This window comes from Prionailurus bengalensis, chromosome E4 (assembly GCF_016509475.1).
Source record: "Prionailurus bengalensis isolate Pbe53 chromosome E4, Fcat_Pben_1.1_paternal_pri, whole genome shotgun sequence".
Classification (NCBI taxonomy): Eukaryota; Metazoa; Chordata; class Mammalia; order Carnivora; family Felidae; genus Prionailurus; species Prionailurus bengalensis.
In genome coordinates, this window is record NC_057360.1 from 33,003,699 (window position 1) to 33,031,666 (window position 27,968).

General features: G+C 46.9%; 2 protein-coding genes across 3 annotated transcripts; one reads left to right on the forward strand and one right to left on the reverse strand.

Annotated features, from left to right (window-relative positions):
• Window positions 1-456: 456 nt before the first annotated feature.
• Window positions 457-7,093, forward strand: CE4H1orf74 (chromosome E4 C1orf74 homolog). Its single transcript, XM_043568834.1, has 2 exons — window positions 457-1,510; window positions 2,214-7,093. The coding sequence occupies exon 2, from the start codon at window positions 2,291-2,293 to the stop codon at window positions 3,098-3,100; it is 810 nt and encodes a 269-aa protein (XP_043424769.1). The 5' UTR covers window positions 457-1,510; window positions 2,214-2,290; the 3' UTR covers window positions 3,101-7,093.
• Window positions 3,596-27,275, reverse strand: TRAF3IP3 (TRAF3 interacting protein 3). 2 transcript variants are annotated; one of them, XM_043568831.1, is made up of 16 exons: window positions 27,019-27,275; window positions 22,969-23,375; window positions 20,955-21,099; window positions 20,750-20,813; window positions 20,473-20,497; window positions 19,795-19,824; window positions 19,606-19,701; window positions 13,595-13,666; window positions 11,051-11,191; window positions 10,762-10,899; window positions 8,726-8,861; window positions 8,088-8,150; window positions 6,579-6,638; window positions 5,355-5,491; window positions 4,490-4,603; window positions 3,596-3,840 (listed from the first exon to the last, which is right to left on the reverse strand). In XM_043568831.1, exons 2-16 carry the CDS (start codon window positions 23,314-23,316, stop codon window positions 3,748-3,750), a joined length of 1,662 nt encoding a protein of 553 aa, XP_043424766.1. In that variant the 5' UTR covers window positions 23,317-23,375; window positions 27,019-27,275; the 3' UTR covers window positions 3,596-3,747. The 2 variants fall into 2 exon arrangements, 1 of the variants encoding a protein (XP_043424766.1); XR_006295452.1 differs by lacking the exon at window positions 5,355-5,491.
• Between the last annotated feature and the right edge of the window lie 693 nt (window positions 27,276-27,968).

The window sequence follows — 27,968 nt, forward strand, 5'->3', positions numbered from 1 at the left end:
ACATAGTAGAGTACTATAAACGTATTTTCTCATATATTTTTTTAGCATTTTTTCCTCTAGCTTTATTGTAAGAATACAGTATATAATACATGTTGCTATAATAAAAATATGTGCTAATTGCTTATATTATCAGAAAGCCTTCTGGTCAATAGTAGGCTATTCGTAAACTTTGGGGGGAGTCAAAAGTTATACACAGAGTATCTCCTGTGTACAGCACCCCCTAAAACCTGGGTTGTTCAAGGGTCAACTGTATTTGTTGTTAGAATAAATGAATGAACTAAGGAAGCCTTTCATCTTACAGATTTATTGCTAAACCACCATGGAAAATAAAATAAATATGGCGAAGGAAAAATCCTCAAATTAGTTCCTAGTCTCTGTTTCTGACTCCTTCTGAGCTAAGGACCAGTGTTACCCTGGGGGTTCCTACATGCTGGCAGGCCTCATCCTTACTCCATAGTTGCCTCTCTTCACCAGCTGAACACGCTGCCACGGTAGAGCCAGGAGTGCAACGTCCAGTGTGGGAGCCCGCAGTTCCCTCTGCATCTGTCCTGCCCATGGAGCATGGAGTCTGGGCCATTTCCTCAGATGAGCTTTCTCAAGAAATTCTTAGCTGGCAGTTAGGAGCGTTAAACCTTCAGCGAAATCACACTTTCTTCTTGTTGAGCAGATTGAAAAGCCTCTGCATGTCTGCTCTTATGTGAAGTCAGGAAATTGAATTCCTCTAATTTGAGCTCCGGGAAGGTGGGGTTTTTGTCTATTTTGTACGTTGTAATAGCGCCAGCGCCTAGAATCGTGCCTGGCACACCTTTGTTCAGAGTGAATAATGCTCATGCCCTTCACACCCTGCTTAGAGATGACAAATCTTGGGCAGGACAGCACTTGTGCAGCCACTTCTAGGAATTCAGCGTCTCAAATTTAGCATTTAGGGAGATCAAAGTAAACCAACTCTGCAGCGCCACGCACAGGTGAGGTGTAAAACATGTCGCTTCCCACGGGATAGGCTTCGTTTGGAGGGGGGAAGCGCATTTCTCCAGACACAAATCAAAGGGTGTTTTTGCGTTGCGTGCCTTCCTAAGGCTTCTCAGCCTGAAGAACACACAGGCTGGGCACGACGCGAAGCCACGTGAGGGCAACGACAGGCTGCTAGTTTCACCAGGTCCCGCCTTCCTTCGTGCACTTCCGCCCCTCCCCGTTCCTACTCAGAGGGGCGGGCCGGCTTCTGTCTGGCCGGAAAGGGCCTGGCCTCAGGAGCCCAAACTTCCGGCACAGACTTGCCAGAGGTTCTAACGCGAGGCGCGCGAGGAGAATGGATGACGTCACGGAAAGCGGTGGGAGGGCTTGTGTTGGGCAAGCGCGGTAGGCCCGTTTCGCCGACTCGGAAGCCAGAGCGTTGAAGGGGTTTTCCAGTATTGCGGCGGAACCCACGGTCCTCGCCGTGTCCCCGGCAGCCCGCACGAAACTGGAAGGCATTTCTGAGCCTGCGAACCTGCAGCGGAAGTGGAAGCAGAACGTACGTGTGTGAAAGAGACCTGCCTCATTTAACAAATCACTATAGTGTGCTCAGGACAGGGTGGGGGGGGGTTGGAGTTAGCCCATCTTCCGAGGGCCCGTCGACATCGGCCAGAAGGGAAAGGCGGGGACCACAAAAGTAAAACACAGCCCTCCTGCCGTTCTAACAGGTTTTATTTATTTACTTTTACGTCTCAGGGTGCAGTGGTTGTAAGTCCACATTCTTGTGTGTATTTAATCAGACCGCTGTTCCTAGTTATTGGCGGGAAGATCAGAGGAAGCTGGCAATGGAAACCTAGAATTTTGGAACCTAGAATTTTACCTCAGAAGGGCAATTTTAGATGAAATGCCCGGAATTTTGCCAAAGACAGCCCTGCCACCTCTCTGCCCCAAACTCCTTAAGGTTTGAATCCAAGAAAGTAGTTTACAACAGGTAAAATTTAGAAGAAATCAGAGAGAATATAAATCTAGCCATGAGGCCTGAAAGACACATGAAATTTGGGACTAAGGGAGACTAAGGCAGCCTTAGAAATGAGTTACGATTGATGATCTCATCTTGTCTGGTCTGTATTAGCATTTCAAAGCAGAGGGAGGGACAAAAAGATCTTTGGAAGATGCTGTAAAATTTAGGGGAAGGCTGTTGGCAGGTTTCCTGATGTGTCACTGGCTGGTGTTAACAGTCCCTGCTACTGCTTTGTTTTTAGGCCCTTCCTCAAGTGACTGGAGCTTACAGATGCGGTCCAGGGCAGGGGACTGTGGCTAGGTAAGGAGGCCATGCTTGATGTTGCTTCCAGATCCCATGTCAACACCAAGTCCTCAGATGCTGGTGGCAGCTGCTCAGCAGACCCTGGGCATGGGAAAGAGACGGGGCCCACCCCGAGCCGTCTGCCTTCACCTAGCTGGAGAGGTGCTGGCCGTGGCCCGGGGACTGAAGCCAGCCCTGCTCTATGATTGCAGTTGTGCAGGGACATCAGAGCTCCAGAGCTATCTGGAGGAGTTGCAGGGCTTGGGCTTCCTGACCCAGGGACTTCACATCCTTGAGATTGGAGAAAACAGCCTGATTGTCAGTCCTGAGCATGTATGTCAGCGCTTGGAACAGGTACTGCTTGGTACTATAGCCTTTGTGGATGTTTCCAGCTCCCAACCTCACCCTTCTATTTGCTCCCTGGACCAACTTCAGAATTTGAAGGCCACAATGGTTGAGATCATCACACATTTGCAAGGGCTGCAGAGGGACTTATCCCTGGAAGTCTCCTGCAGCAGACTTCGTTCTTCAGACTGGAATCTCTGTACTGTGTTTGGGATCCTCCTGGGCTATCCTGTTCCATATACCTTTCATCTGAACCAGGGAGATGACAACTGCTTAGCCCTGACCCCACTACGGGTTTTCACTGCTCGGATCTCATGGCTGCTTGGTCAGTCCCCAGTCTTGCTCTATTCCTTTAGTGTCCCAGAGAGCTTGTTCCCAGCCCTGAGGGAGATTATAAACACTTGGGAGAAGGACCTTAGAACTCGATGTAGGAGGCAGAATGACTTTGCTGACTTGAGCATCTCCTCCGAGATAGTCACGTTGCCAGCTGTGGCTCTCTGACTTCAGCTCTTCTCTCACGTAGAAGATACTCAGTAGATGATCAGCTCCGGGTTAGGGATGGCATCTCAATGACCAATTCTGAGCCTCTTGAGAAAATTAGGGAAAAATTCTGTGAACAGTTGTCCTCATCTCAGTGGGCATGGGAACAGGTGGTAGTGGTGTTGGTTGTACATAGTTGCCATTTCTATAGTAGGGAGTCCTCGTGACTTAACTGAGATGTCTGTTCATTTTTCACTGGATAGGAGATAGAAGAAAGATTGTGGAGACAGGCGGTGGAAGTCAAGTAGTCTGTTCTTGTGTGGTGGTTGTAAATATACCTGCCCCAGTGGGCAGTGTCTGCCAGAAAGTAGAGGACTAGGTAAGTTTTACTGCATGTTTATATACCACCAACTGAATCGGACTAGGGAGAGTAGACCAGGATTCTCTAATGTCTTATGATTGTGTTGTGATGTGTCTGTCATTCAGGGGTAAACTAAGAGTTCAGAGGAACAGAAACTTGTTAGGTGAAGTTTATTTTACAGTAGGTTAAAAAAAAAAATAAAGTCAGAAATCTCTGTGGGAAAACCCACACTCTAAAATATGTAAACATTCTGAGTTTTTTGAGTTTCTTGCTTCAGATTTTCACCCAGGCAGCTGTCCGAAGTGATTCAGATCATCAGGCTGTCCTTGTTGGCCAGGAACACTGCCAGTGCTATAGCAATCATTACCATCAGCATCGAGAGCCATTGGCCACATTGCCTCTGTGTGGAGGGAAGGGGAGAAAGAGAAAGAGGCCATGGGTTGTTTGGAGAAGATACAGACAAAAATAATCTTCCTTCTTCCCATTCCAGCCCCGTGGGAAACCTTGGGTCAGTAGAGGAGAAAAAGCTTTTTATATCATTATTTCTCTCACTTGCTCACTTCCTTTGGGATAAGACCACTTTACTGCTGGTTACTGGTCCCTAAGCCCAGGATCACTGGCCTAGGGAACCATACCCAGCAAGGGCCAGATACTTAAATACTGGTTAGAGTAATCAAGGATGGAAAATAACTTAGCAACACTATATTATTCTCTATTCATATTCCATAGTACTTTTGCTCTCCTTACTCTTTTTTTTTTTCTTCTCTCCTTACTCTTGCCACTAGCTCATAATAGGCTAAAAGAACACCATTTAATACTTTAGCTAATAGTAGGCCTCTTCCTTTAGGCTCAAGAGTTCCATGAAAATTAGGCTTGGTTGCATGAGCAAGTGTTTCCCGACAGTTGTTATACTCAAGTATATAAACCAAGCTGAATGGAATGGGCTGGCCCAACGTTGGCACGGGTTGATGAATGATCTGCAAGATTTGACTAAAGGAGGACCTGTCCCACCATCATCCAGGGCGATATGGGAGGATAGACCCTCTTACTCTGGGAAGCGGCCGTGGGCTCTGGTTCAGCTCTTCTCGACAGTGCTGCAGCTTACGCAGGCAGGAGAGATACTCGTCACTGAGGTTGTCTAACTCCAGATGCAGTTCTCTGCACTGGGGGGAGAATACCACCAACATCATCACTACCAGTTCCTTCTGGGATAGAGCTCAGGTCGGGGAGAGGGCCCTATGTGAGTTACCCCTTCATTCATGTGGAATTTTTACCACCATCCTCCCTTCCCAGCCTTTACTCAGAGATTTCAGTTTATCTTCTGGCTGCCTTACTTAGTTTGCCTGGAACGTGTTCATTTAAATGATTGATTATAATGCATATGATAATACTATATATTATACATGTTAGTGCTTTCATGTGATTGTGTATGTGCAAGTGCTTTGTAAATGCGGACACCAAAAAATGAAGTTCTTATAGCACAAAAGACCTGGGAATTATCTTAGTACTGGTGAAGAAGCATTTTCAACAGGACCTAGTTGAGTTGCATGTGAATACTCTGGGAATATGTAGGTTTCTAAGTATGTAGATGGAAAGAGTTTGTTACTTAAAAGACACTATATAAAGTTTTAAGATAACTCTATGTAGGACAAAGTTTGAGGAGTTAATATGTTTATTAAGTGTGTTTTAGGTTAGGCTGACTTTATAAAAGTAACTATTTAACAAAACCTTGCATAATGGTTGGTATAAATGAAGAAGGAAAAAGATGGACAAGTTAGCCTGAAAGCAAAGTGAATACCTGCTGGCATCCAATCACAATTTAAACTTGGAAATCTCTGCTCCCTGGCTGCCTCCCAGCAGTTTTCCCTACCATCGTGGCATGAGCCCCTCACTACCTTGAGGTCACGTTCTCACCTCCTTTTCCTTGGCCTGGAGCTGCAAAGTCTTCTTTTGCAGCTGGTCTCTGAAATCCCGTTCTTTCTCCTTCCCTGTACCCTCAGGTTCCACTTCCTTATGGGAGGGCTTTGGACTCCACACAGGCAAAGCCTGATCTAAAAAAGCAGCCAGATTCTCAGTGATAGTGCGGTCCACGCCTCTGAGGAAGGGCCCTATCACTGAGAGAAGTCTGGAGTGAGGGGAAGGGAGGGGAGAGAACAAGAGAGGTCCTGTCCCTGACTAGACTGCATGGAGTAGAATTTTCTGACTTTCTCCCATTGGGACTCTGCTCAGCCTTGACACAGCTGGAATTTGAGCTGCGTGAGGGCAAGGTTGGCCTCTTACTTTTCTTTGTATCCCCAGTCCCGTTTAATGGCAGATATTTCTAGAGAATACTTACTAGTCCAATTTCTTTTGTTGTACTTCTGGTAGGTTTGCTGGATGCTTCAATAGAACTAACCCCTTTCCCCTTCTGTCCTTATTTCAAAGTCAATGAGAATGGCTGTCATATCATAGAATTCACCTTCATGTGGTTAAAAGTGGTTTCTGAGCCACGCAGAAGTCTTAGCGTTGGTGAAGAGGGCACTGAACTAGGAGTCAGAAATTCTGGATTGTTGTCTTAGCTGCGTCCTTAATTTTTATGACCATGGATTTTCATTTTCTTGCTTGTGCTATGTGGGTATAATACTTTCTGCCTTATATTTTACGTGGTGATTGTGATGAGAAAACAAAAGACCACTTGGAGTGCATACATGAGGAACTTTTGCCCCCCACCCTCAGATACATGATGCATTCTTCTCAGGGAGTTAAGGCAGCAGACTCTTGAGGGCTAAGAGTGAGGTGACTGTTGCATGCAGCATGGTGTGGAGGTGTGGACTTGGGATGTGATTTGGAAAGTCAAATGTAAAAATTGACATTAAATCCTGAGTTCAAAATCAGTTTATTGAAATGTTCAACACAGACATGTTTTCAGAGAGAGTAGAAATTCTTTTCACAGTTTATGTACCTCTCAGGATAGGAGGCTCACTAGTTAAAGTGTTCTCAAAGCCAGTGATCAGTCCTTAAAAAGCTCTGCTAGATTCCTGACCTCACAGACTCCTAGAACTGCATGGGACTCCAAGAGGTCATGTAGTCCATTCCTCTGCCTCTAGGCAGGCAAGGAAAGACCAGTATCTTAGAATTTGTGGAAGTAAATTTGCTGACCTTTCTTTGTTAAGAGTTTCTCCTGTTCTTGAAGCTGTAAGGATTGATTCTGAAGCAGACCTGTGGGAAGACACAAGGAACTTGTCTGTATATTGACTGTAAACAATGTTTTCAGAACTTTGCTACAAACCTTAATTATTCAAGATGTTCCTATATGTTATTGGCTGAATTGTGCTCCCCCAAATTCATAAGGGGAGAGTCCTAACTCTTAGTACCTCAGAATGTGACCTTATTTGGAGACAGGTTCTTTACAGAGATAATCAAGAATTCTAGGACATCAGAGTGGGCCCTAATCTCTTATGACTGGTGTCCTTGTAAGAAGGGGACATTTCAACAGACATCCATAGATAGAAGACATATGAAGAAACATAGGGTGAAGAAGGCCATCTACAAGCCAGGGAAAGTGGCCTGGAACAGATCTATCCTCAAAGCCCTCAGAAGGAACCAGCCCTGGCAACACCTTGACCTTGGACCTCTAGCCTCCAGAACAAAATAAATTTCTGTTTTTTAAGTCACACAGTGTGTGGTATTTTGTTGTGAATACACTGCCCTTATGTCTCTTCCTTCAATGTCTTTACCTTTAAGTCTCTGCTTAAATGTTACCTTAGAAGACTCCCAGATGACCCTGTATGAAATAGCAACTGTTTTCCCTTTAAGCTGCTTTATTTTTCTCCCTAGCAGTTATTACTGCCTGACACATACTTACTTGTTCGTAGAAGCTCCATACTTTATTATAGAGCTTAGAGTGTAAGCTTCATTAGGGAAGGAGCTGTGTCAGTTCTCTTCAGCACTGTGTCCTCAGTGTGTATGTCTAAAGTGCCTGGTGCTTAGTAGGGACTCAGTAGATATGTACTGAATAAATAAAGGCATGGTGTTGAAGTGATTCCTGGTCCATTCCGCTCCTGCCCTGTAGGCGTTCGGCATCTACTGCTGGTTGCCTTTCTCTGTTAATACTAATTACACAAAACATCTCTGTTGGGGTAGCAGAGGTTAAGGCGGTGGGCAGCCAGCAGAGCTATTAACTGAATCAGGTTCTCTAGCTTTTCAGCAATAGCCTACTTTTCTTCTGAAAAGTCCTTTTTCCTCTTTGGCCCCAACAGGTAGTTTTGAAATGGACTGAGGCATATGTAGTGTGAGCTGATTTTCTGAACCATTCCTAGTGACAGAAGTCCATATGACATACTCATGTACATAATAAGTTACAATATGTCAAATAACTGGCTTAGAAAACCCATTTTTTAAAATCAAAATTGAGGGAAATGGCAATTCTGGGGGAAATTCAGGTGGTTGTCATTGGCATGGAAGGAGAAAAGTAGAGAAGAAAAGACCAGGCTAATACTAACTTGCGAAGAGCTATGTAAATGACCTCTCACTTCCCAAGAAGGTCTGAAAATGCACAAAGGTAAAGGACATGTCCAAGACCGGGCCCCAAAGCCCTTTGTGCGGCAGGAGCCCCAGGAGCACCAAAGAGCCAGCTGTGCTGCTTGAGGATCTGGAAAGGGAACTTACTCTGCAGCTGCTGTACTTTGGCCACCAGGGCGAGTTTCTCCTCCTCTGACCTCTTCAGTTGATCTGGAAATGAAATAATGCAAACCGAAATAGACGAAACTAAGACTTCATGAACCTGACACCCGAGAATGGGACCTAGTAGTAGGCCTCTGATGTGTGTCAAGTGGAAATTGCTCTTTCTTCTACTTGTCCTAGTTCTGAGATGGGTAAACCAGATCCCAAGTGCCTTGGACTTCATCAGCATCGACAACGTCAGGTTGAATTAAGAGTTGTAGTTGCACACGATTTGGTCCTCTCAGCTGACACAGAGGCTGTGATGGGAAACCTTCACGGCGCCTTGTGTTTCAACTGACCTTTCCCTTTTGAATTAGAAATGCAGCCTTGGCACGTGTGACTGAAGTAGGAGTGCTGCAACGTGGCTCGGGGGATGGGCCGGAAAAGCAGGCTGATAACTACAAGATCCGCTAGCGCGGTGCGATTCATTTTCAGTCTTGGATGATTAAAACAGCCTTGCCTGTCCCTCCGGGTCAAATGAAATCACAAAGCCAACCAAAGACTGAAGCCGCCTTCTCTACCCAGCTTCCTTTCTTGGGCTCATTTGGGCTCACTGAGCCAGAGGCCTCTGGGGAGAAGGGTACCTTGTAGGTGCTGCGTATCCGAGCTGCACAGGTCTCTGTCCCCCTGCAGGTGTTCAATCTTGGCCTGCAGTTCCTGGTGCTCATTCTCCAGAAGTCTCAGAGCCTGGTTCATCTGTAAGTCTCTACTGTCTGCTCCCTGTAAGAAGGAGGAGGGGCCGACACAGAAGCCGGTCAGTGCTGGGGTGGAGGATGGGAACAGATTCCATGGAAGAGGAAAACTAGAATTTTAGAGATAGGAGTGTTAGGAAAATGGGAAAATTGGGATTTTTAGTTCTTCCTTTGCTATGGTCCTCACATTTAAACGATGCATTAGACTTTACTATTCAAAGGGACTCATTTGAGTAATACCCAAATTGAAGAACACCCATCACTTTTCTAGGTGTCTTCACATTGTCTTTACTTCTCATTCTAACACTGTCAACTTTTTTTTTCTGTGGTAGGGTCATTTTTCTCAAAGAATTAAGGTTAAAAAGAAAAAAACCTTCATGGGGAGCCTGGGTGGCTCAGTTGGTTAAGCGTCCAACTTTGGCTCTGGTCATGATCTCACGGTTCACGAGTTTGAGCCCTGTGTCAGACTCTGCTGACAGTGCGGAGCCTGGAGCCTGCTTCAGACTCTAGATCTCCCTCTCTCTCTGCCCCTTCCCTGCTCGTGCTCTCTCTCTCTCTCTCAAAAATAAGTAAACATTAACAAAAAAAAAACCTTTAAAAAAGAAAAAGATCTTCATCAGAGTTGCCTTGTAGGTGACAGGAGGAAGAAACAACAAATGTGGAGATGTGGCTGTAGTGCACTGACCAGCTGGGTTCATACCTTCAGTAAGACTAACGTGACCTGTCTTATTAGTTTGGCTACTCAGGTTTCTGCTTCAGTAAAATTATAAAGGCAAATTATAAAAAATTATTTTAAGTTTATTTATTTATTTTGAGAGAGAGCACAAGCAGGGGAGGGGCAGAGAGAGGGAGAGAAGAATCCCAAGCAGGCTCTGCACCATCAGTGCAGAGCCTGATGCAGGGCTCGAACTCACGAACTGTGAGATCATGACCTGGGCAGAGATCAAGAGTCAGCTTAACTGACTGCACCACCCAGGTACCCCATAAAGGTAAATTTTTTTTTTCAACGTTTATTTATTTTTGGGACAGAGAGAGACAGAGCATGAACGGGGGAGGGGCAGAGAGAGAGGGAGACACAGAATCGGAAACAGTCTCCAGGCTCTGAGCCATCAGCCCAGAGCCCGACGCGGGGCTCGAACTCACGGACCGCGAGATCGTGACCTGGCTGAAGTCGGACGCTTAACCGACTGCGCCACCCAGGCGCCCCATAAAGGTAAATTTTTGATGTGGGTCTTCAAAATTTCATACCAAGTAAGTAAAATCTAAAAACAAACAAACAAACAAACAAACAAAAAACCGCTAATATTTACGGAGGCTGGTATATGCCAGGCATGGCACTAAGTGCTTTGTATGGATTACCTGACTTGATCCTCCCAAAATCCCAACAAGCAATGGAGGTACTATTATTAGCCTCCTTTTGGAGGTGAGGAAGCTGAGGCTCAGGAGATTAGTTAAAAGTTTACAAGGTAACACAGGCTGGAAATGATGGAACCCTTGAGAATGCCAAGGGTCTCCTGTAATTGCTTAAAAATTACATTGGCAGGATGTTAGTTAATACTCAAACTGTAAGTAAGTTAGTGACCTTTGTTCCGAACTGGATGCTGTGCTGGGATGGGATGCAGAGAGTGGGCTGACAGTAGGCTGATGAATATTCCAGTCCCGCCCTTTGCATTTGGTTGGTGTCATTCAGTGAACACTTGGTTCATTTGCATCAGCAGTGCAGACATCCTTGCTGAGCTCACAATTAGATTTCAGGGCCCCAGCAGTGAGTCAGGTCCAAAGTGGCCAATGAGTGAGGAACTGAAAGCCAGATGCTCTCAGTTGCCTTTGGAACCCCCTGTCTCACTAGCAGCTTCTCTCCTCACTGCTGTCACTGCCCCCATAAACCCTGCCTTTTCTCCCCACGTCCCAACCCCAGGGCCTGCTACCTGCAGTTTGGACTGAAGCACATGGAGTTGGCTCTCCAGCTCTCTGTGCTGGGTCCCCAGGCTCTTCCAGTCTTCCTTCAGAGCTTCGTACTGGCTCCTCCACTCTTCACACTTCTGCTCAGCCAGAGCCAGGGACCGCTGGCGGGTGGGGGGTCAGACAAGAGGAGCAAGGGGAGGGTGCCTTGGGGGTTCCAGGGAGTTCTGCAGGTGTCTCCCAGGCTGCCCAGAGGCTCCCCCCTTCCCCCCCACCCCGGGGTCCCAGCCTCAAGATTACACAGCACGCCCACACCTGCGCGCTCTGCAGTTGCTGCTCTGCGCTCATTTTCTCCTCCAGCACTTTCTGCAGCGACTCCTTGGCTTTCTGCTCGTAGCTGTTTTTCTGGTCTTCCATCTCCAATAACACCTTTTTCATTCCCCAAGGGGAGTATTTCTGTAAATTTGATGCAATTCAACAAAACATATTGAGCTTCTGTGTGCTGAACCCTGAGATGGGATAGAGAAATGAAAAGAATTGGGTCCTTGCCCCCAGAGCAGAGATACCAGTAATCTGATGGACCTTCTTCCAGGCTGGAGGGGAGCAGGGAGAGGGTCCCAGGTGATGAGGGAGGTAAGCAGGGATAACAAACAGTGTCCTGGCATGGTGAGCATCCCCTCGGCCTTCCAGGGGTGTTTCAAATTCAACATTTCCAAGGCAAAATCATCTTTCTCAACCTCCTTTCTCCTGGGTTCCTTATCTCAGTGACCAACATCATCACCTGCTCAGTCTCCCAGGCCTGAGACCTGGGAGTCATCCTTGATTTCTCTCACTTTCTCCCAGTAATCAGTTGTTCCTTGAGCTTTGTCAAATCAAACTCTTTAACATCTCATATCTGTCTCTGTCTCTTCTCTGTACTTCCTGTCACCTCCTTAGTTGCGACTCTATGGGTCAATGCACTATTTTCTCCATCTTCAACCTTGTAGCTGATCGTGTCACTCCCTGTTTAAATCTCTCAGTGACTAAGGATCAGGTCCAAATTCCTTGGCATGGCTCCCACATGTAGCTCAGACTTTGATTCTATGCTGCTTCTACCCAAGCTGAATTGCTTGCAGATCCCCCAACCACTGTGCTTTTGGGCCTCTGCCTTTGTCCATATAGCTTATGCCTAGAGGTCCTTACCTACCCTTTTCACCTGGTTAACCTCTACTCATGCTCAAGGTTCAGTTCAAGAATCATGTAAGGTCTGATAAATCTTGACCAATCACCCCTATCCCCCAACTCATTATGAGTTAGGTAGCTTTTCTTTGGGTTCACGTAGTATCCCTTGTATGTCTCTATCTTCCCACACTATTGATTCATTTTTCTCCCTCATGGGATTGTAAACACCTTCAGGTTAGAGAGCAAGCTTTTTTTTTTTAATGCTTCTTTATTATTATAATTTTAAGTGTTTAAATTATTTTTGAGAGAGAGAAAGAGAGAGAGAGCGAGCAAGAGCACAAGTGGGGGTGGGGCAGAGAGAGAGGGAGACTCAGAATTTGAAGTAGGCTCCAGGCTCTGAGCTGTTAGCACAGCTCGAGCTCATGAAACGTGAGATCATGACCTGAGCTGAAGTGGGATGCTTAACCTACTGAGCCACCCAGGCGCCCCACCCCCCCTTTTCAAATGTTTGTAGTTTCAGAGATCTGAACAATCCCCAGCACTCTCAATGTTTTTAAATTAATACATTTTCATTAAAAAAAAAAAATTGGCTTCAGGATTTAAGAAAAGAGCAACTTTACAAATTCACTTAGGGTCTTGCCCTCCCCATCCCTTTCACCTTTTTGCCCTGTGATTCTGGGGAAGGCAGGAAGCTTTTACTGTCAATTCTGGGTTACCCCACTGTGTAAACAGCAGTCCAGATCATGCAAATTTAGGGATCCATACGAAATCATTTCCATTTAGTTTTGGGACCATCTGAAAATTTGGATTTAAATATGAGTGGGTCTTATGTTCTTGGAATTTCCATTAGAAGCCAGATCCAGGAGCCACTGGCTGAAGTCATACATGGATATGTCCCAGTTAGTGGACTTAACCATGCTGGCCAGCTTTACCCGCTCCCCCACCCCTCACCCCTGCTGAAAACCAAGAGACTGGCATTCTGGATTATATGTTGGTATTTTATGAGCTGGGTTGACATTATTTAGTTCATAAGAGTCTGACAAAACAGGCCATACTGAAAAAATAAAAGTTGTGGGTCAGCAAACCTGGTTATAAACTCTGTTCCCCCACAAGACCCCAACCGTCCATCGTATCTCCCCAACGCCACATGCTTCACCTCATTCTCTTATCTGACCCCTCACCACTTGTCATTTCTATCTCTTGTAATCCCAGATCAGGTCAATGCAGAGTTTAGTGAAGATGGGTAACAATGCCATAGAAAAGCCAAGAGTCATAGCCTTTTACTTTCTCCCAGGGATTGCTACTAGACAAAAGTTGCCCGTGGAATGGAAACCATTTTGTAAGGCTTTATTATAATATCCAACACTTCTGTTCAAAGATTGGGACCTGTGAAGGTCTATCTGGGTGGTGTGAATCTTTACCTCTCCTTACAGTTCCAGGTATTCCTAAGGTTTCCCTGGAGCTGGCAAAGTACTTGATTTGGGGATTCCTTCTCAGGGTACAAAGGAAGGACACTAGGAAAAAGGGAGAAGAGGGTGGATTGGGGACCAAAATGAAAATGGCGAAGCCAGAACTGGGTGAGTAGGAATGGGTACATTCATCTTTGTTGGGTGTCCTTTCTAGAGCATAGGATTGAGGTTCAAGCATTCTCCTTTAATTCTAGATTCCTGGGCTGGAAGTGTCCTCCAGAATGCTTACCTGGGTACAGGTGTACAGCTGGTTTTCTAAAGATCTCAGTTTGCACTTCAATTTGTCTTCATTAAGCTGGCCCTGGAGCAAATGGGATGACTTAATTAGTCTGGGCCAAAATAGAGCATGCAAAGAGTTTTCTTCTGTTTTCCCAGCTTACTGCCTAGAACATGGTCTGTGCTCAAGCAATGTTTGTGGAACTGAACTCTTTCAGGAGGTAGGGAGGAGGAAGGATGTCAAAGGATGTTTAGGTAGAAGAGGATCTTTTCTTCTGTCTCTGGAATAGGAGAAGGAGGAATCGGACTGGCCCCAAGTCTTCTCTGTATCTTGAGGTCCTCTATCCAATGATAATAGTTCACTTGAAGGAAATCTTCTAAGCTCTTCTTTTCTTTCCTCATTACCTCTCTCTCCTGTCTGTCTAGGCACTTCTGTATTCCTCACCCCCTCAGTTGTGTACAGGATCTTTACTTCTAAAGTATAGGCCAGTAAGACCAAAAGGGTCTCCACATTCCCTTCCTTACCTCCATCATGAGCTGATTTGTGTCCCCCTTTGCTCTCCCCACCCTCAGATTTATACATTAACATCCTAACTCCCAGCGCCTCAGAATGTGACTGTATTTGGAGATAGGATCTTTAAAGAGATAATGAATTTAAAATGAGGTTGTTAGGGTGGGCCCTAATCCACTATGACTGGTATCCTCATAAGAAGAGAACAGAGCACTATGTGAAGAAGACACAGGAGAAGACCGTCATCTGCAAGCCAAGGATAGAGGCCTCAGGAGAAACCAACCCTGTCAATACCTTGATTTTAGACTTCTAGCTTCCAGAATTGTGAGAAAATAAATTTCTTTTGGTTAAGCCATACAGACTGTGGTATTTTGTTATAGCAGCCCTAACAAACTAATGGCTCCCCTCCTTGCCTCCTTCCTTCCCCTAATACACACACACACACACACACACACACACACACACACACACACTGGACTCAAGATGAGAAATTGTTTAAGAAAGCAGGACATGGAGGAGAGAGATCAAGTGAGGCAGGGTATGTGTATGTGGGGGGTGGTGGTGGTGATTAAAGGGCTTCCCAGAAAGTCACACATAAGTAGGGTCAGTTGCATGACATTTTGGACATTCCAAGAGGGATGCTAATCTCAAGGATGGGAGTGGGGAAAGGCAGGCAGGAAGAGCCTTATCTGTTTCTCAATTTTTCAGTATTTTAGCTGAGTAGCTAACAACCTCCTTGCTGCTTTGTTCTTTCCCCCACCTGTAGTTGTCTCTTTTTACCACGGTGGGGTTTTGTTCTTCCAGGCCTGAGTCTGACCTAAGTTTGTGAGAGGATCAGGAGAGAGGAGGGTGTGGGTCTCTAGCAATAACCAGTTTTCATATCCTTTTTCTGGCTTTTTTTTCCCAGTAGGCTTTGCTGGACACTTGGGAGGTCTAGAAATTACATTTCTCTTCTGGCCTGAGATGCCATGGCCCTTCTCAGGTGGCTTGGGTGTTTGGAACCCTCATAACATTTCCCGTCTGTAATGGCCTGGGTGCAGAGGAGGGGACTCTGTTTTGAGGTCTGTTCCCTTCTGAGTTTCAGGGCACCTGGGGAGGGCGCAGGAAGTGGTATCTCACAGCTCCTGTTTTGATCTTGTTTGGCTGATTCTTCTAACCCTGGGAGCCAGGGGGCGCCCCCACCCTTTCTGCTTCCTGTATTACTCAGCTGGGCCTTGCAAAAGCAAAAGGCTTTGCCAAAAATAATTTTTCAAAGTGTCTCCTGCTATTAATGTTTTTCATAATGTCTCGTGTGAGAGCTGAGAGTCTAGGATTTGGCATCTACAGAAACCACAGGGCTTTGGGACAGATAAAAGAGATGGACAAAGACTTCCATTGTTCTGGGCTTTGGAGTAACTGGTAAAAGGGCTGCATTCCCCTGAGTGTCCTGTTCATTGTCAGTCCGCAGGTCCTGAAATCAACTCCTTCTGCACCCCCATTTCCTGGTTCAGATCTCTGCATTTTCCTGTGCCTAAACTCTTGCCACGGCAGAATGTAATCAAGCCCACCGAGTTTAAGGTTTATCTTGCTGTAGTTTGGGAAGGAAACGAACAAGCCCAAAACATTACATCCTTACATTTCCCCCCATATACTCCCATTTTTGGGTAACTCCTCTCTCCTTCCTTACTGTGGTTTTAATTCAATGTTTTGCCTCTTCCAACTGTTTTTGTATTTTAGCCGTACCCCAGATTACTTTTCCATTCACAATGCAATAAAAGACAATTCAGGATAGCCCCTTCAGTGGGGATGAAGGGCCACCCAAGTCTGGGGATTGAAAAAAATCTCTTGTCCACAGCTCCACCTTCCCAGACTCCCTGAGGCAGGGAAGAAAGTTGTAGCCAAGTTGTTGCAAATGGGGCATGTAGTTTCCTGGTCTGAGCCCCAGCTACCCCGACTGAAACCCAGTGGTACAGTATGTGGGAAGAAGCACCCTTTACGGGCCTACTGTGGACCTTTTTTTGGCAGTCGCCCCCCCTGCCAGGAGCCCAGGGCTCAGAGAGCACGGGACCCCCAATTGGAAAAGGGAGCAAGGTGGAGGCTGTACACACCTGGTGCTGGTCCGAGGGCTTCAGCTCCTGCTTCTGCTTGGCTTTCCCCGGCCTCTGATCTGTTCTCCAGAAACACTACCGCCACACCGCAGAAGCGCCAACCCACAGCTCATCTGTGCTCTAGCAGAGGTTGCTTAGGGCTTGCAGCCAATCCCCCGCTGTGCTGTCATCTCAAGATCTCGTTTCCACTTTGCAGAACTTAGAACCCAACTGTGCCCCACTCTTGTTTTGGTATTGCCCAATACTGAGAGCCTGCTTTCTCGACTGCCCGAACCATCTCCCCTCTGAAGGTTGGACCTAGCTCAGGAGTATCAGCAGTGCCCCAGGCCCCACCACATCCAGTAGGCCCAGACTTAGCTTGGAGGTAGAGGCAATGGAGGGAGCTCCTCCTTGGGGTTCTCGCAGGGTTTGCCGTGGGCTGCCCTGCATGTGAAACTGGGAGATTCAAATCATGGAGGCCAAATGGAAAAAATAAAAGGTCTGAACTGGGTTGAATGTCAAAATCCCCGTTTGGGTCACATTCTTCCAGTTGGTTTTCCCAAATACCACAGTCTGGGGCTGCTCTTTCATCCAGGCTGAGGTCTCCATGGCAGGGGTAGAGGGCTGGATGATTTTGTTTTGAGGGAAGCAAGAGCCCTTAACTGACAAATCTGACTATTTTTGTAAAAAACAGGAAGCTGGGGTGCCGGTGGGGAGGAGGAAGAAAAGAAGCGTGGGTATGCAGAGGGGTGGGAAGAAGGGAGGGAGAAAACCACAACCAAAGGAGCTTCTGCTCGCCTGCCCTGCCCAGCGTGGAGTGAAACTGCCCGCAGAGGTGCCCTGAGAAGTGTGTCCTGTCCTCACTGAGCTCCAATGACTCAGGCTCTGACTGCACCTCAGTGCCTAGGACGTCACCAGAGATTTCGCCGCTTCCACACCCACCTGGAGCCCAGGTCCTCACTGTTGTCAGAGACCATTTCAAAGCACAGATCGGATCATTCATTCTCAGCTCAGTTCCGCAACTATTTCAGCCTGTGTGCTGCCGAAGAGAGCACAACTCCACAGCCCCTGACTGAGCTGCTTGTGAAGATGGGCGGAATCTTGCTAAGTGTAGGACTTTCAACCCAGATGCAGCGCCCTCCCAGTGCTACCTGCTGACCGCCTGGAGCAGCGTTTCTCACATGAGTAGCATGTGTTCTCACGGACCTGTGACACATATGCTTTTCCTTTAGGAAGGAGTCTCTGTGTTATTTACGTTTGACATACCCCATCAGTGGAAAAAGTTTAAGCTTCATAATTCCAGAGTCTTCGGAACTCCTCTGACATGATCCCTTCATTTCAGCCAAACTCAGCTGCACCCAATTCCTTGTTACACAGAGGCCTTATAATCATTCCGATTGCTTTGCCTTAAATCTCCTTTCCTTTCTGCTTTTTCTTCCCCATCATCATTCCTACGTCTGCAACTGGTAGACTATGCATCCTTCCAGGCTCGGCTAAAATGGTCCCTTTCCTTTGGATCCTACCCTGTTCCACCTCAGGCAGAAGAATTGCCTCCTTCTCCTTCCTCTGTGTCACTTTGTAGAAACCTCTGTTATGGCTTTTCCACACTGTATTCGTGTTGTTTACTACCCATCTCTTTCTTCCTGGCTGATACGCGAGCTCCTCAAGAGCAAGAACCCTACTTTTTGTCCCTGGAGCACAGGGCTCAGCACATAGTTGAAACTTAATCAAATGTCTGTTGAATAAATGAGATGATCTCAAATTAGTTCAGCACCGGAAACCACCTGGCATGCACAGCTGTCTGTCTCAGGCTTCTGCTCTGCTGATGCAAACGACCTTCCTTAACCACCAGGAGCCCCAAAACACAGACACTTAAATCCTGGTACAATGATACATGAGGAAGGAGGACCCAGCTTAGAAAGCTTCTTTTACATCACTGTAAACTTCTCAGTTTTGTTGTACACTGTCCCATCCCATCTTTCTGTCTAAATAGCAAACCATCTATGCTATAGGGTTAGATGTCCACGGAGGCTTGTGAGTGTGTACATTCTCTTTGTACTTGGTGCCTTATGCCCCAGTGGCATAGCTCCCTGAACATAATATAGTCTAGAGGGTTTCCATGTGGTGTCTGAGGACCCCTGGGAATCCCTAAGACCTTTCCACTGGTTCTACGAGGGCTTCCCTTTTCCAGCTACATATCTGTATGAGGCTGGATTTTCCTTTTCTACGCTTCAATGAAAACAATGTATTGCAACAGATGGAATGCAGAAGAAAATATGTGAATCTAGCTGTCTTCTGTTCAGACTTTAAAAGGATTTGCAAAAGTATAAAACAATGCTATTTCTCTTACTATTTTTTCAAAAAATGTACTTATCTTTCATAAAAATATGTAATTTAGATTCACACGCAATGGGTTTACTATTTTTATTTTAAAATTTATACATATTTTGAGATTCCTATTTTCGTTTCTAATATAGTAAATCTCAATATGGTAAATAGAAACAGTTCTTTGGGGTTTTCAATAAACTTTTTAAAGAGTATAAAGCAATCTTGAGGTTGAGACCCATATCGTGCCTCTGGGTCTTTCCTGTGCTGTATTTCCATCCCAGAATATAGTTCCCACTTCCACATTTGTCTGGAAAATACTTATGTAACTATAAATATTCCCTGGTTCTCCTATTCTCTGGATTCATTCCTTCCTTCTTGTGTGCTATTATATCCTGAAAAACATTTATTTCTGGTATCTCTGCATTGTTTAGGCATCTGTCTCCCTGACAAAACCACAAGCTCTCTAAAAGCAGGAACCCTGACTAATTAATCTTTTATTTCCAGTGCTCAGTACAGAAAACACGGTCTATGAATATTTGTTGAACAAATGGACTAAAATAAGGAGGTCTGAATTTTAGTTTCAGTTCTGCCTGTAACTAGCGATGTGACTTTGGGCAAGTCACTTGACCTCTCTGACACTCAGTTTCCTCGTTGGTAAAATGAGAAAACTTAGACTATGTGATATCTAAGGTCCTATCTCACTTTGACATTGATGTCTAAGCTGAATCGTGGGTGCGTGATAGCTTGGCATTAATATTGGTGTGAATCCCATATAAAAATAGTTGACATTTACCACAGTTAGTAATAGCAACTGTATTGGGATCTTCCTCCTTTTATTCCAACATATTAAAAAATTGGAATTCTTGCCAGTTTTGGTTCTGGGTCTTCCCTGGGTATGGAGCAGCATCACCCCAGCTAATGACCGTGGATTTAGCTGAGCTTTCCCATGTATGTAACATCTTTGCCCTTTAGGCCTCAGCAACCCCCCCAACCCCCCCACCTTGCCTCTTCAGTAGTGAGAAAACCCCTTGTCTTGCTGGGGTGATGTGGAAAGAAGAATGAGATGGGCACCCATAGAAGCCCATGAGTTTTTTTCAAACAAAGATTTCATTCCCTTACCTTCCAAGAGCTGTCAGAGGCCCTTATCAGCGTGGACAGTAGGTCTTGGAGAATCACCATTTTCTGTTTTAGAACGAGTTCCCTTTGGAGGGCCTCCTGGGGGGAAAAATGCAAGAAGGTAAGATTAACCTGGAGGAAGAAGGAGTAGATGGGTGGAGGAACTGAAGAGAGAGTTCACATGTTACTTACTTTGAGGTACTCAGAAAGCTGGATGATTTCCTAGAGAGAAAGAAAAAGGGTATTCAAGAAGACTCTAGGGGTGCCTGAGCCCCACCTCAGATTCTACACTGACAGTGTGGCGCCTGCTTGGGGTTCTCTTTCTCTCCCTCTCTCTCTGCCCCTCCCCCCACTCATGCTTTCTCTCTCTCTCTCTCTCTCTCTCTCAAAATAAATAAACTTAAAAAAAAAGAGGGGTGTCTGGGTGGCTCAGTCAGTTAAGTGTCCAACTCTTGATCTTGGCTCAGGTCATGATCTCTCGGTTCATGGGATTGTGCTCTCATTGAGCTCTATCCTGATAGCATGGAGCCTGCTTGGGATTCTCTTTCTCTGACCCTTTCCTGATTGTGCTCTCCCTCTCTCTCAAAATAAACAAATAAGCTTTAAAAAAAAATTAAAAAAAAAAAAAAGAAGAAGGAAGACTCTAGGTTCCCTGAAATCCTGGAACATGGAACCAGAGCCAGGACTGGTTCGTGTCAAGTAAATTTCTTCCTTGGCTCAGAGTCCCTCCAGGCCCCTGTCCCTTTGCTTATCCAGGAAGAAGGTGTCCCTCCATCCCAGCTGTATTTACCATAGAATTCCAGAATGTCAGAACTTGGAAGAGCTGAGATATCATCTGAGTCAACCCCTTCAAAGTGAGGATTTTCTTACCTTATCTAGAACTGCAACTCCATAACTGGGAAGAGAAGAAATAGAATAAAATGACAATGGATCAAAGAAAAAAAAGCACATCAGGAGGCAGTGGGTCGATTCCTTCTCTGATCTCTTCTGAAGAGCCAGTAGGGTAGGGAAGGTCTTTCTCTCAGTTAAGGTGGGCATGGAAGTTCATCATGCTCCTTCTCCACACACTGGGTGAGGGTTCAAGCAGAGCTTATCAGAGTGGAATGGATGGGATGTAAGGAAGCTGGGGTCACATGGAAGTACTCACTTGGTTTGCTGACTGGCATCATTCTTAATTGTTGGCTGGGCTTCTTCTGCCTTTGTCTGAGTGCCTGAGCAATGGAGGATAAGGTGATTCAGAACCCATGGAGGAGGAAGTGGGAAGGGAGAGGCCTCTCCACTGCCAGCAAGCTGAGCCTGCTGTGGCAAGGTTTTCTGCAGGCTCCAGTGAGGGAGGGAGGCTCAGCTCTTACCACGGTGGTGTGTGGGTGGCTTCTTGATGGGAGAGTCCTGTGGTGAAAGGCCCCCAGCCTGGGAGGAGAGGTGAGCCAGATCCCTCTGGGTGCTTGAGGAAGGGTGACACTGGGTTGGAAAGGTGTCAGAGCTGGTTCCTGACACCTGGAAAGCAAGTAAGGGATGCTGAAAGCCTAGAGCTTCTTACAGCGTGATTCTCCAGCAGATTGCAGAAAGATGAACCAGTGATCAAGTTTCAGATCCAGAAAGTCAAAGTAGCCCATTCCAACCTTCAAAACTACAAAGTTGTCCCTGCTCCTGCCCTCTCTTGTCCTGGTTGGTGGGTATGGTTCTCCACAGACCAGGCAAATGGGGAGCTGGGCTTGTCTCTACTTACTTTCTCTAGAATCCCTGATCTACCTTGTTTGGTTTTAGCCATTTACACTGCCAGTATGGTGATGTGGAAAGAGGACTGGTCTTAGAGTGAGGGGGTCTGGGTTAGATCCTGCCTTTTCTACTAGGTCTTGGTCTCCTGTTTGTGTATGAGTGTGTGTAATGTGGGTGATCTCCCAGGCCCTTTCCATATTGGAGAGGTGGCTTCCATCCTCTCAGTAGTAGCTGGAATACCACTGAGGTTTTGTGTGAAGAGACGTTAGAGCAGGGAGGTATGGGGAAGAGTGTGGTAGTAGCCATCACAATCTAGTCTGCTCTTTTTTTTCTTTTTAAGTATATTTATTTATTTTTGAGAGAGAGAAAGCATGAGCGGGGGAGGGGCAGAGAGAGAGGGAGAGAGAGAGAATCCCAAGAAGGCTCTGCACCGTCAGTGTGGAGCCTGATTCGGGGCTTGATCTCATGAACCATGAGACCATGACCTGAGCTGAAGTCGGACACTTAACTGACTAAGCTACCCAGATGCCCCTCTAGTCTGCTCTTTTTGTATTTTCTTTATGCAAACTCAAAAATTCTAGGATTGTAACAGAACACTAAAAGGCTAAGAAATGCCTATAGTATCCAACCATGCAGACTGACTCAATCTCAGTAAAACCTTAAACAACCGATAGGCATAGGTAAAGTTTTTTAGTTAAATGTGTTTTCGTTCTTTTTCTCCTTAAAAAAATTTTTTTTAAACAAAAAGCTTTCAGAAACCTCTTGCCTTAGAAAGTACACAGTTGGTTTTATTTTACAATTGGGCTCAAGGATCATTTTGTGAACAGCACCTCCTATTGTGGCTAACAGATCCACTGGTTAAGAAGCCCTGAATGAACTTCTACTCTGGGTACGGAACCAGGCCAGGCACTTCCAGGGAATATGATGGACTCATCCCTGTTGTCAACATGCTCAGAACATGGATAGGAAGACACAGATGGTTTGCTGGCTGAGATCATCTCGGCACACCCTGATTTTTGCCAGCACTGCTCCTTCCCAGGCCAGAATGATGGGTGCTCTAAGTATTATTACACAATCTTAGAGGATTTATAACCTCATAAGGACCGCAGAGAGCAGAGGTGGCCTGGAGAAGCCAGAGAAAGCTTACTGGACCACGCAAGACCTTTACTGAGTGAATTTAGTACAAATGGAATGGTCCAAGTGAAAGAGAAAATGTAGGTGGGTGCAACAGGAGGGGTGGTGTGTGTGTGTGTGTGTGTGTGTGTGTTTCTGAGAGGGGGCATCAAGAAGATGGGCCTGTGTCCCTGGCATACAGTAAGCATATACAGTATATATTTGTGGAATGCTGGATGAATGAATGCTGTAAAAGATATGTATAGATTGCCTAAATTTGAACTGATAACTAGGAATTAGCAATGGACTTACTTTCTAAATTATTTTTTCTTCCCTAAAAGGCAAATGCAAAACAAAAAAATACCTAAGCAAACAAAGACCCAAACAATAAAAGTCTCCGAATGAGTAAGTGGTAAGGGGGACTGCTATATGATTAGGGAAGAAGGAACTTAATTTCAATCGCTTTTTAGTGACCTTGAGCCCACCCACGTGCCTGCCACCATCCAGAGCAGTGTGTCCCTTGACATGACCCACCTGCTGCCGGGGGGAGGAGGAGATCCTGCTGGCCCAAGACAAGGACTCCTTGAGGTCAGTTGGCTGGCCTGGCCTCCTCGAGGGACCGTGCTCCTTGGCCCTGGGGCTCTGTGTCTTGCCTTTCTCCTCCACCTGCAGGTTCCTCCTCCTGAAGAACTCCTGTTGTCGTGCTCTCTGGAGCTGCTCTCTCTGCCGGGTCCTCAGCGCCTTCCCCACCTGGCGGCAAGTGGTCACATTGGGGCGGCAACGGCGGCTTTCACGGGTCTCTTGCCGGCGCTCACACTTGGCCTCATAGCTCTCGGCCCACCGGGCCAAGCCAGGGGAAGGCCTGGGGTCCAGGCTGATCATGATGACCTCCTGAGCACCTGTTGTGCTTGGCTTCCAGTTCCTGGAATAGCTGCCTGGGTCTGCCAAATGCCAAGAGGGAGGAGAAGGGGAGGGGTCAGGAGATGGGCAGAAAAAATGACTATCTCCCAGGACCAGGGGGTAGAAATAGCACAGCATCCCATGCATGTAGGTTGAAAACTGAGGAGGTGATGGTGTCAAACTGGGAATCAGGACTCCCGGGTTCAGTCTCCATACTAATTATGGAGCTTTCCATACTGCTTCCCTCTGGCCTATGTTTCTCCCTCTGCAAAGTGGAAAGATCTCTCTGGCTTCCACTTCTTCCTTGACCTTCCTTGATCTCACCCTGCCTCTAAGTCAGGAATAATTGATAAAATTGTCATGTGTGTATAGCCTTTTGGATAGCAGCTAGGGATGTGTTCATTTTCCAGAGACTTCTAGAGAACCAAGTAAATTGGCTCCTTGTTCTTCAATCTAAAAGAAAATAATCTTTACTGTTCTCTTGGCCCAAGTTGTTGCTAAATAGGTGAGTGACTCTTCTCAAGGCCTGGAGGGATAACCAGACCCCCCCCCCCCCCCCCGCAAGGTGTGGCCAGTCCTGTGACCAGCACCCACTGCTATCTTTTTGGCCCTTAATGACTGGCTTCTGAGCCTGGTCCTGGGCATGGTTGAGGAGGGAAAGCTCACCCTAATTTCTCCAGTCATGAAGTACTGACATTGGTCCACTGACATCCACTTCTGGCCCAGGACTGGGCTCTGACCCTCAGGAGCAGATCAACTCAAACCAGTATCAGCTGAGTACCTGCCCTCTGTCCAGTGTTGACTGAAACCCATTTCAGAGCTTCCAGCTCAATAGCCCTCCAAGCTGAAGGTTCCATGTTTTAGAATCTCCTCTCTGTTAGGGCTAAGTATGCCGCCAGGTCAGCTCTCCTTGGCCCAAACAGAGATTGTGCCATCAAAACTAGCAACTACACAAATTACACCTCAATGAGGCTATTACAAACAAAAATGAAACAAAGGCAAACAGTGTCAACAAGTCCGCAGGGAACCAGGCTTGGTGAAGAAGCCACACTTGTTGCCCCTTTACATGGTCCTACCTGCTATTCACAGAACCCCCAACTCTAACTCCTTCTTCCTTCTCTGTGCCCTTTTCTCTCTTTCCTACCCTCCCTCACCTACCTTCTGCAAATTAGTTTATTTTCCTAGAATCCTCTCTGGTAACTTGGCTGAGTTGGGACTGGACTTGGCTGAGCTGGTCCTGAGAGCTGGAAATTCTGCGCCCTGCCTCCACTGATCGCTGGAGTCAGCCCAGTGGTTGATGAAGGAAGAGGGACTCCTTCTGCAGCTTCTCCTCTGTGTCCTGCAGCTTCACTACCCACAACCCGAGAACCCAGTTCCTGGAGAGGTCAGAGAGGGCATCTCAGCTTCATCGACCAGCAGGCAGTTACCAGCTCTGGCCCCTTGATTTTATTTATAGGCCAAACAGACTCAACAGGTAGCAGACTCTCTGCCCTTTTATTGGAACTTTCCTGCCCATCTGGCTCAGTCCAGAATTCTCTGCAGGATCCTTGCTCTCTCCAGGATCATACCACTTGTTCCCTGGGGTCATTCATGGGTGGGGCAGTCTCACTCCAGGAGAGTGGTCTTACAAGGTCAAACCTGGCATGCTGTCAAATGCCTGACTCTCCAGGCTTGGAGGGGCATCCTCCGGCTGTGGGCAGTTGCAGACCCTAGGCAGGACTGTGAGGCTGTCAGTGCTTGTTCTCTCGTCCCACCCCTGGGTGGCTTTTCTCTTTAGGCTTTTCTTCTCGTTCCTACTCTGTAGGTGTTCCCTGACTTCCCACCTGCTTCCTCTGTTATCTAAAACCTTAGAACAGTATCCAAAAGGCTCACTCATTTTAAGTTATACATGACTGAATGGATTATGTACAGGTGAACTCCATGTCCAGAATCTATGCCTGTGGTATAGGAAGGTATTCTGCCTTTGATGGGGGAGGCAGAGAACCCTGGCTCTGGACTCAGGCCGGGTGTATTCATATCCTGGCTCTGTCACCCACTACCCCTGTGCTTTTGGACAAACTATTACACATCTCTAAGTCTTAGTCTTTTCATTTATAAAACGGGGCCACAGCCTCCCTTGTAAGGTGATAAGAATTAAAGAGAAAATGCACATCAAGCATTTGGCACATAACGCACAATAAATGTTAGCTTTTTACAATACTAAAGTGGGATGATTATTACCCCTTTCTTGCTGATCTTAGCTATTAAAGACTCAGTGCTGTAAGACCAACGCCTCCGGCTAGACTAGCACTGCAGGACCAAGAGAATGCCTCATCCTTCCGTCTCCCACCCTCTTCTCTTTGAAGGAGTGCTGTTTACCACATGGAGGGGATGCTGGCCTCGGGTTGAAATCATATTTACTGCTCTGGTTCCTCTGACCTCTGCGTGTGGGCTACAAGGCAAAAGGGCTTCTCTGTGGTCTGGACACAAGTGCCATCGCAATTAGGCCCAGCAGAAAGGCAAAGAAGAGGCGGGGTAAAGAATCGGTGTCCAGCGTGCCTGCATCCCGCCATTAAAACGTGGGCCGCTAGGTCCCCTCCCTGTAATCCACAGGCTTTGTAGAGGAGGCAAAGCCTATGATTATGGAGAATCCTCCCACCTTCCTGCCATGAGGAGGAAAGGGCTGCAGGGGAGGAGATGGAGCCTGAGGTAAGGTCTTCCCCCGGACTCTGCCAGGCTGTCCACACCAGTGGGCCACTTCGCTTAAAAATACGGCTGCCTCACTCTGCTTCCTGAGGGGCAGACGCTGGGATCCGTTACTCCAGCAGGGAGTTGCAGTAGAAATGGCTCCTTAGAGAAGGGAGCATTCCCAGACCCCCAGGCCCTTACACCCGGGAGGATTAGGTGCGCACAGCTGAATGGAATCATATCCAGCTTTCTGGGATGTTTTGACTATTCTGATTTGCTTAAACACAAGAAGCCATGTGGGACGGCTGACTGACAGGGATAGGCTGTAGAAGAAAAGGGAACTGGTCCCTGTGTGGTTCAAAGAAAGGTCACTGGGCCACTGCCCAGGCTTTCTGGCATCTGTGGGGTGTCCCTTGGCAGTATGACAGGTCCCATTGGAGCTTGGGGAGGAGGTGGTATGGCTGAGGGCATCCTGCCTCAGGGAGAGGTCAGGGTGGTGCCCTCACCTGACAGGGGTTTGTTGCTGCCTTTCCAAGTCTCTGCTCCTACTTCCTGCTTGTGTGTGCAATGAATGGCTTCCTGCCCGGGTCTGACCGCCCTAGTGCAGAGATCCTAATGCGAGGTGAGAAGGCAAGGGCCTGCACCTACGTGCTCTAATGGCAGCTTGTTGTCTAGGGGGGGACTCCTGCTTTGAAGGGAATTGTAAAAGTTCATTTAATTCATGCCCATCACTGGGCAGCCTGGACCCTAAGTCATTTGACTCACTCCTAATCTAATCTAATGGATGGAGCAGAGGAGCGACAAAAGCCGTACCCTTGTAGTGTGGCTTGTGCCCTCGGGAGCCAGTGCAGGATGCTTTCTTGCTTACCCAACCCCCCCAACACTCTTCAACTAATCCATCTGCTTCTGCGTCTCCCCCTTCAGCCGAGGGAAGCTTCAATGACAGATCACCTTCTTCCCCACCCCAGAGTTGGAGGTCCCCAACCTGGACACAAAAGCATCCTCCTTCTCAGTTACCTTGGGTCCCAGGCTCCAAACCAAGCAGCTCAGGAAAGCATTCCAGCTGCTGGGCAGATCTTGGCTGTGGTCTCAGATGGGGCAAGGCAGCAGCTGGGTCAAGTGCAAGCTGTCAGTCCATGGCCCTGGGCCCCCTTAGCATTTTCCTTCTTCGTACTGTCTTTCTTTCTGCACAGCAGCCTTGCTGAAACAGGAAACAGATAAAGCCACAACGCTTGCTCACCCCAGTTCCTCTCTCTTGCTCTCTGGCACAATCTGAGTGGGCCCCTGAGCCCTTGAGGCCTCTGGGGCTGGGCACAGGAGCTCCTCCCATCTTTGGGCACCCCTGCCACCCTTTTTCTTGCTAGTGGGTCAGTGTGAGCTCTCAGTTGGTTTCAAATCAAGATCCCTTTCTAGAAGTAGACAAGGATGGGACTCTGGGTCACATGCAAACCTTGCAGTTTCGATGAGGGGGAAGATGCCTTTTTGGCCTAGATGTTCCCAGGATAGGTTTGCATGTGTATCAGGTAGCTCTCCGTGTAAGGATTTTCTCTTTCCTCTCGTTACCTCTTCCCAATCCTAGAGAGTTGTAAAGAGTTTCTGATTTTCTGGGGGCACCTGGGTGGCTCAGTTGGTTAAGCATCTGACTCTTGGTTTCGACTCAGGTCATGATCTCACAGTTCATGGGTTCGAGCCCTGTGTCGGGCTCTGTGTTGACAGTGTGGAGCCTGCTTGGATTCTCTGTCTCCCTCTCTCTCTGCCCCTCCCCTGCTTATGCTCTCTCTCTCAAAATAAATACATAAAAAACTTAAAAAAAAAAGTTTCTGCTCTTCTGAAGTACTTGGTGTCTTTTTCAGAATTCAGGAATGAAGCCAGCTCTGAATCTGCTCCTTTCTGAAGCAATGAGGATGTAAAAAGGTGAGGGATGTGTGGGCTGGGGAGCGGCACGACAAATAGCAGACAGAATCTCA

Excerpts from the sequence above, each read along its gene's own strand:
- CE4H1orf74 (XM_043568834.1), top strand. The coding sequence starts at position 2,291 with ATGTTGCTTCCAGATCCCATGTCAACACCAAGTCCTCAGATGCTGGTG.
- TRAF3IP3 (XM_043568831.1), bottom strand. The coding sequence starts at position 23,316 with ATGATCAGCCTGGACCCCAGGCCTTCCCCTGGCTTGGCCCGGTGGGCC. Across the intron at positions 11,192-13,594 it reads AGCTGTACACCTGTACCCAG|AAATACTCCCCTTGGGGAAT; the intron begins GTAAGCATTCTG and ends TCAAATTTACAG. Across the intron at positions 3,841-4,489 it reads GCCCACGGCCGCTTCCCAGA|AGGCAATGTGGCCAATGGCT; the intron begins GTAAGAGGGTCT and ends CCCTCCACACAG.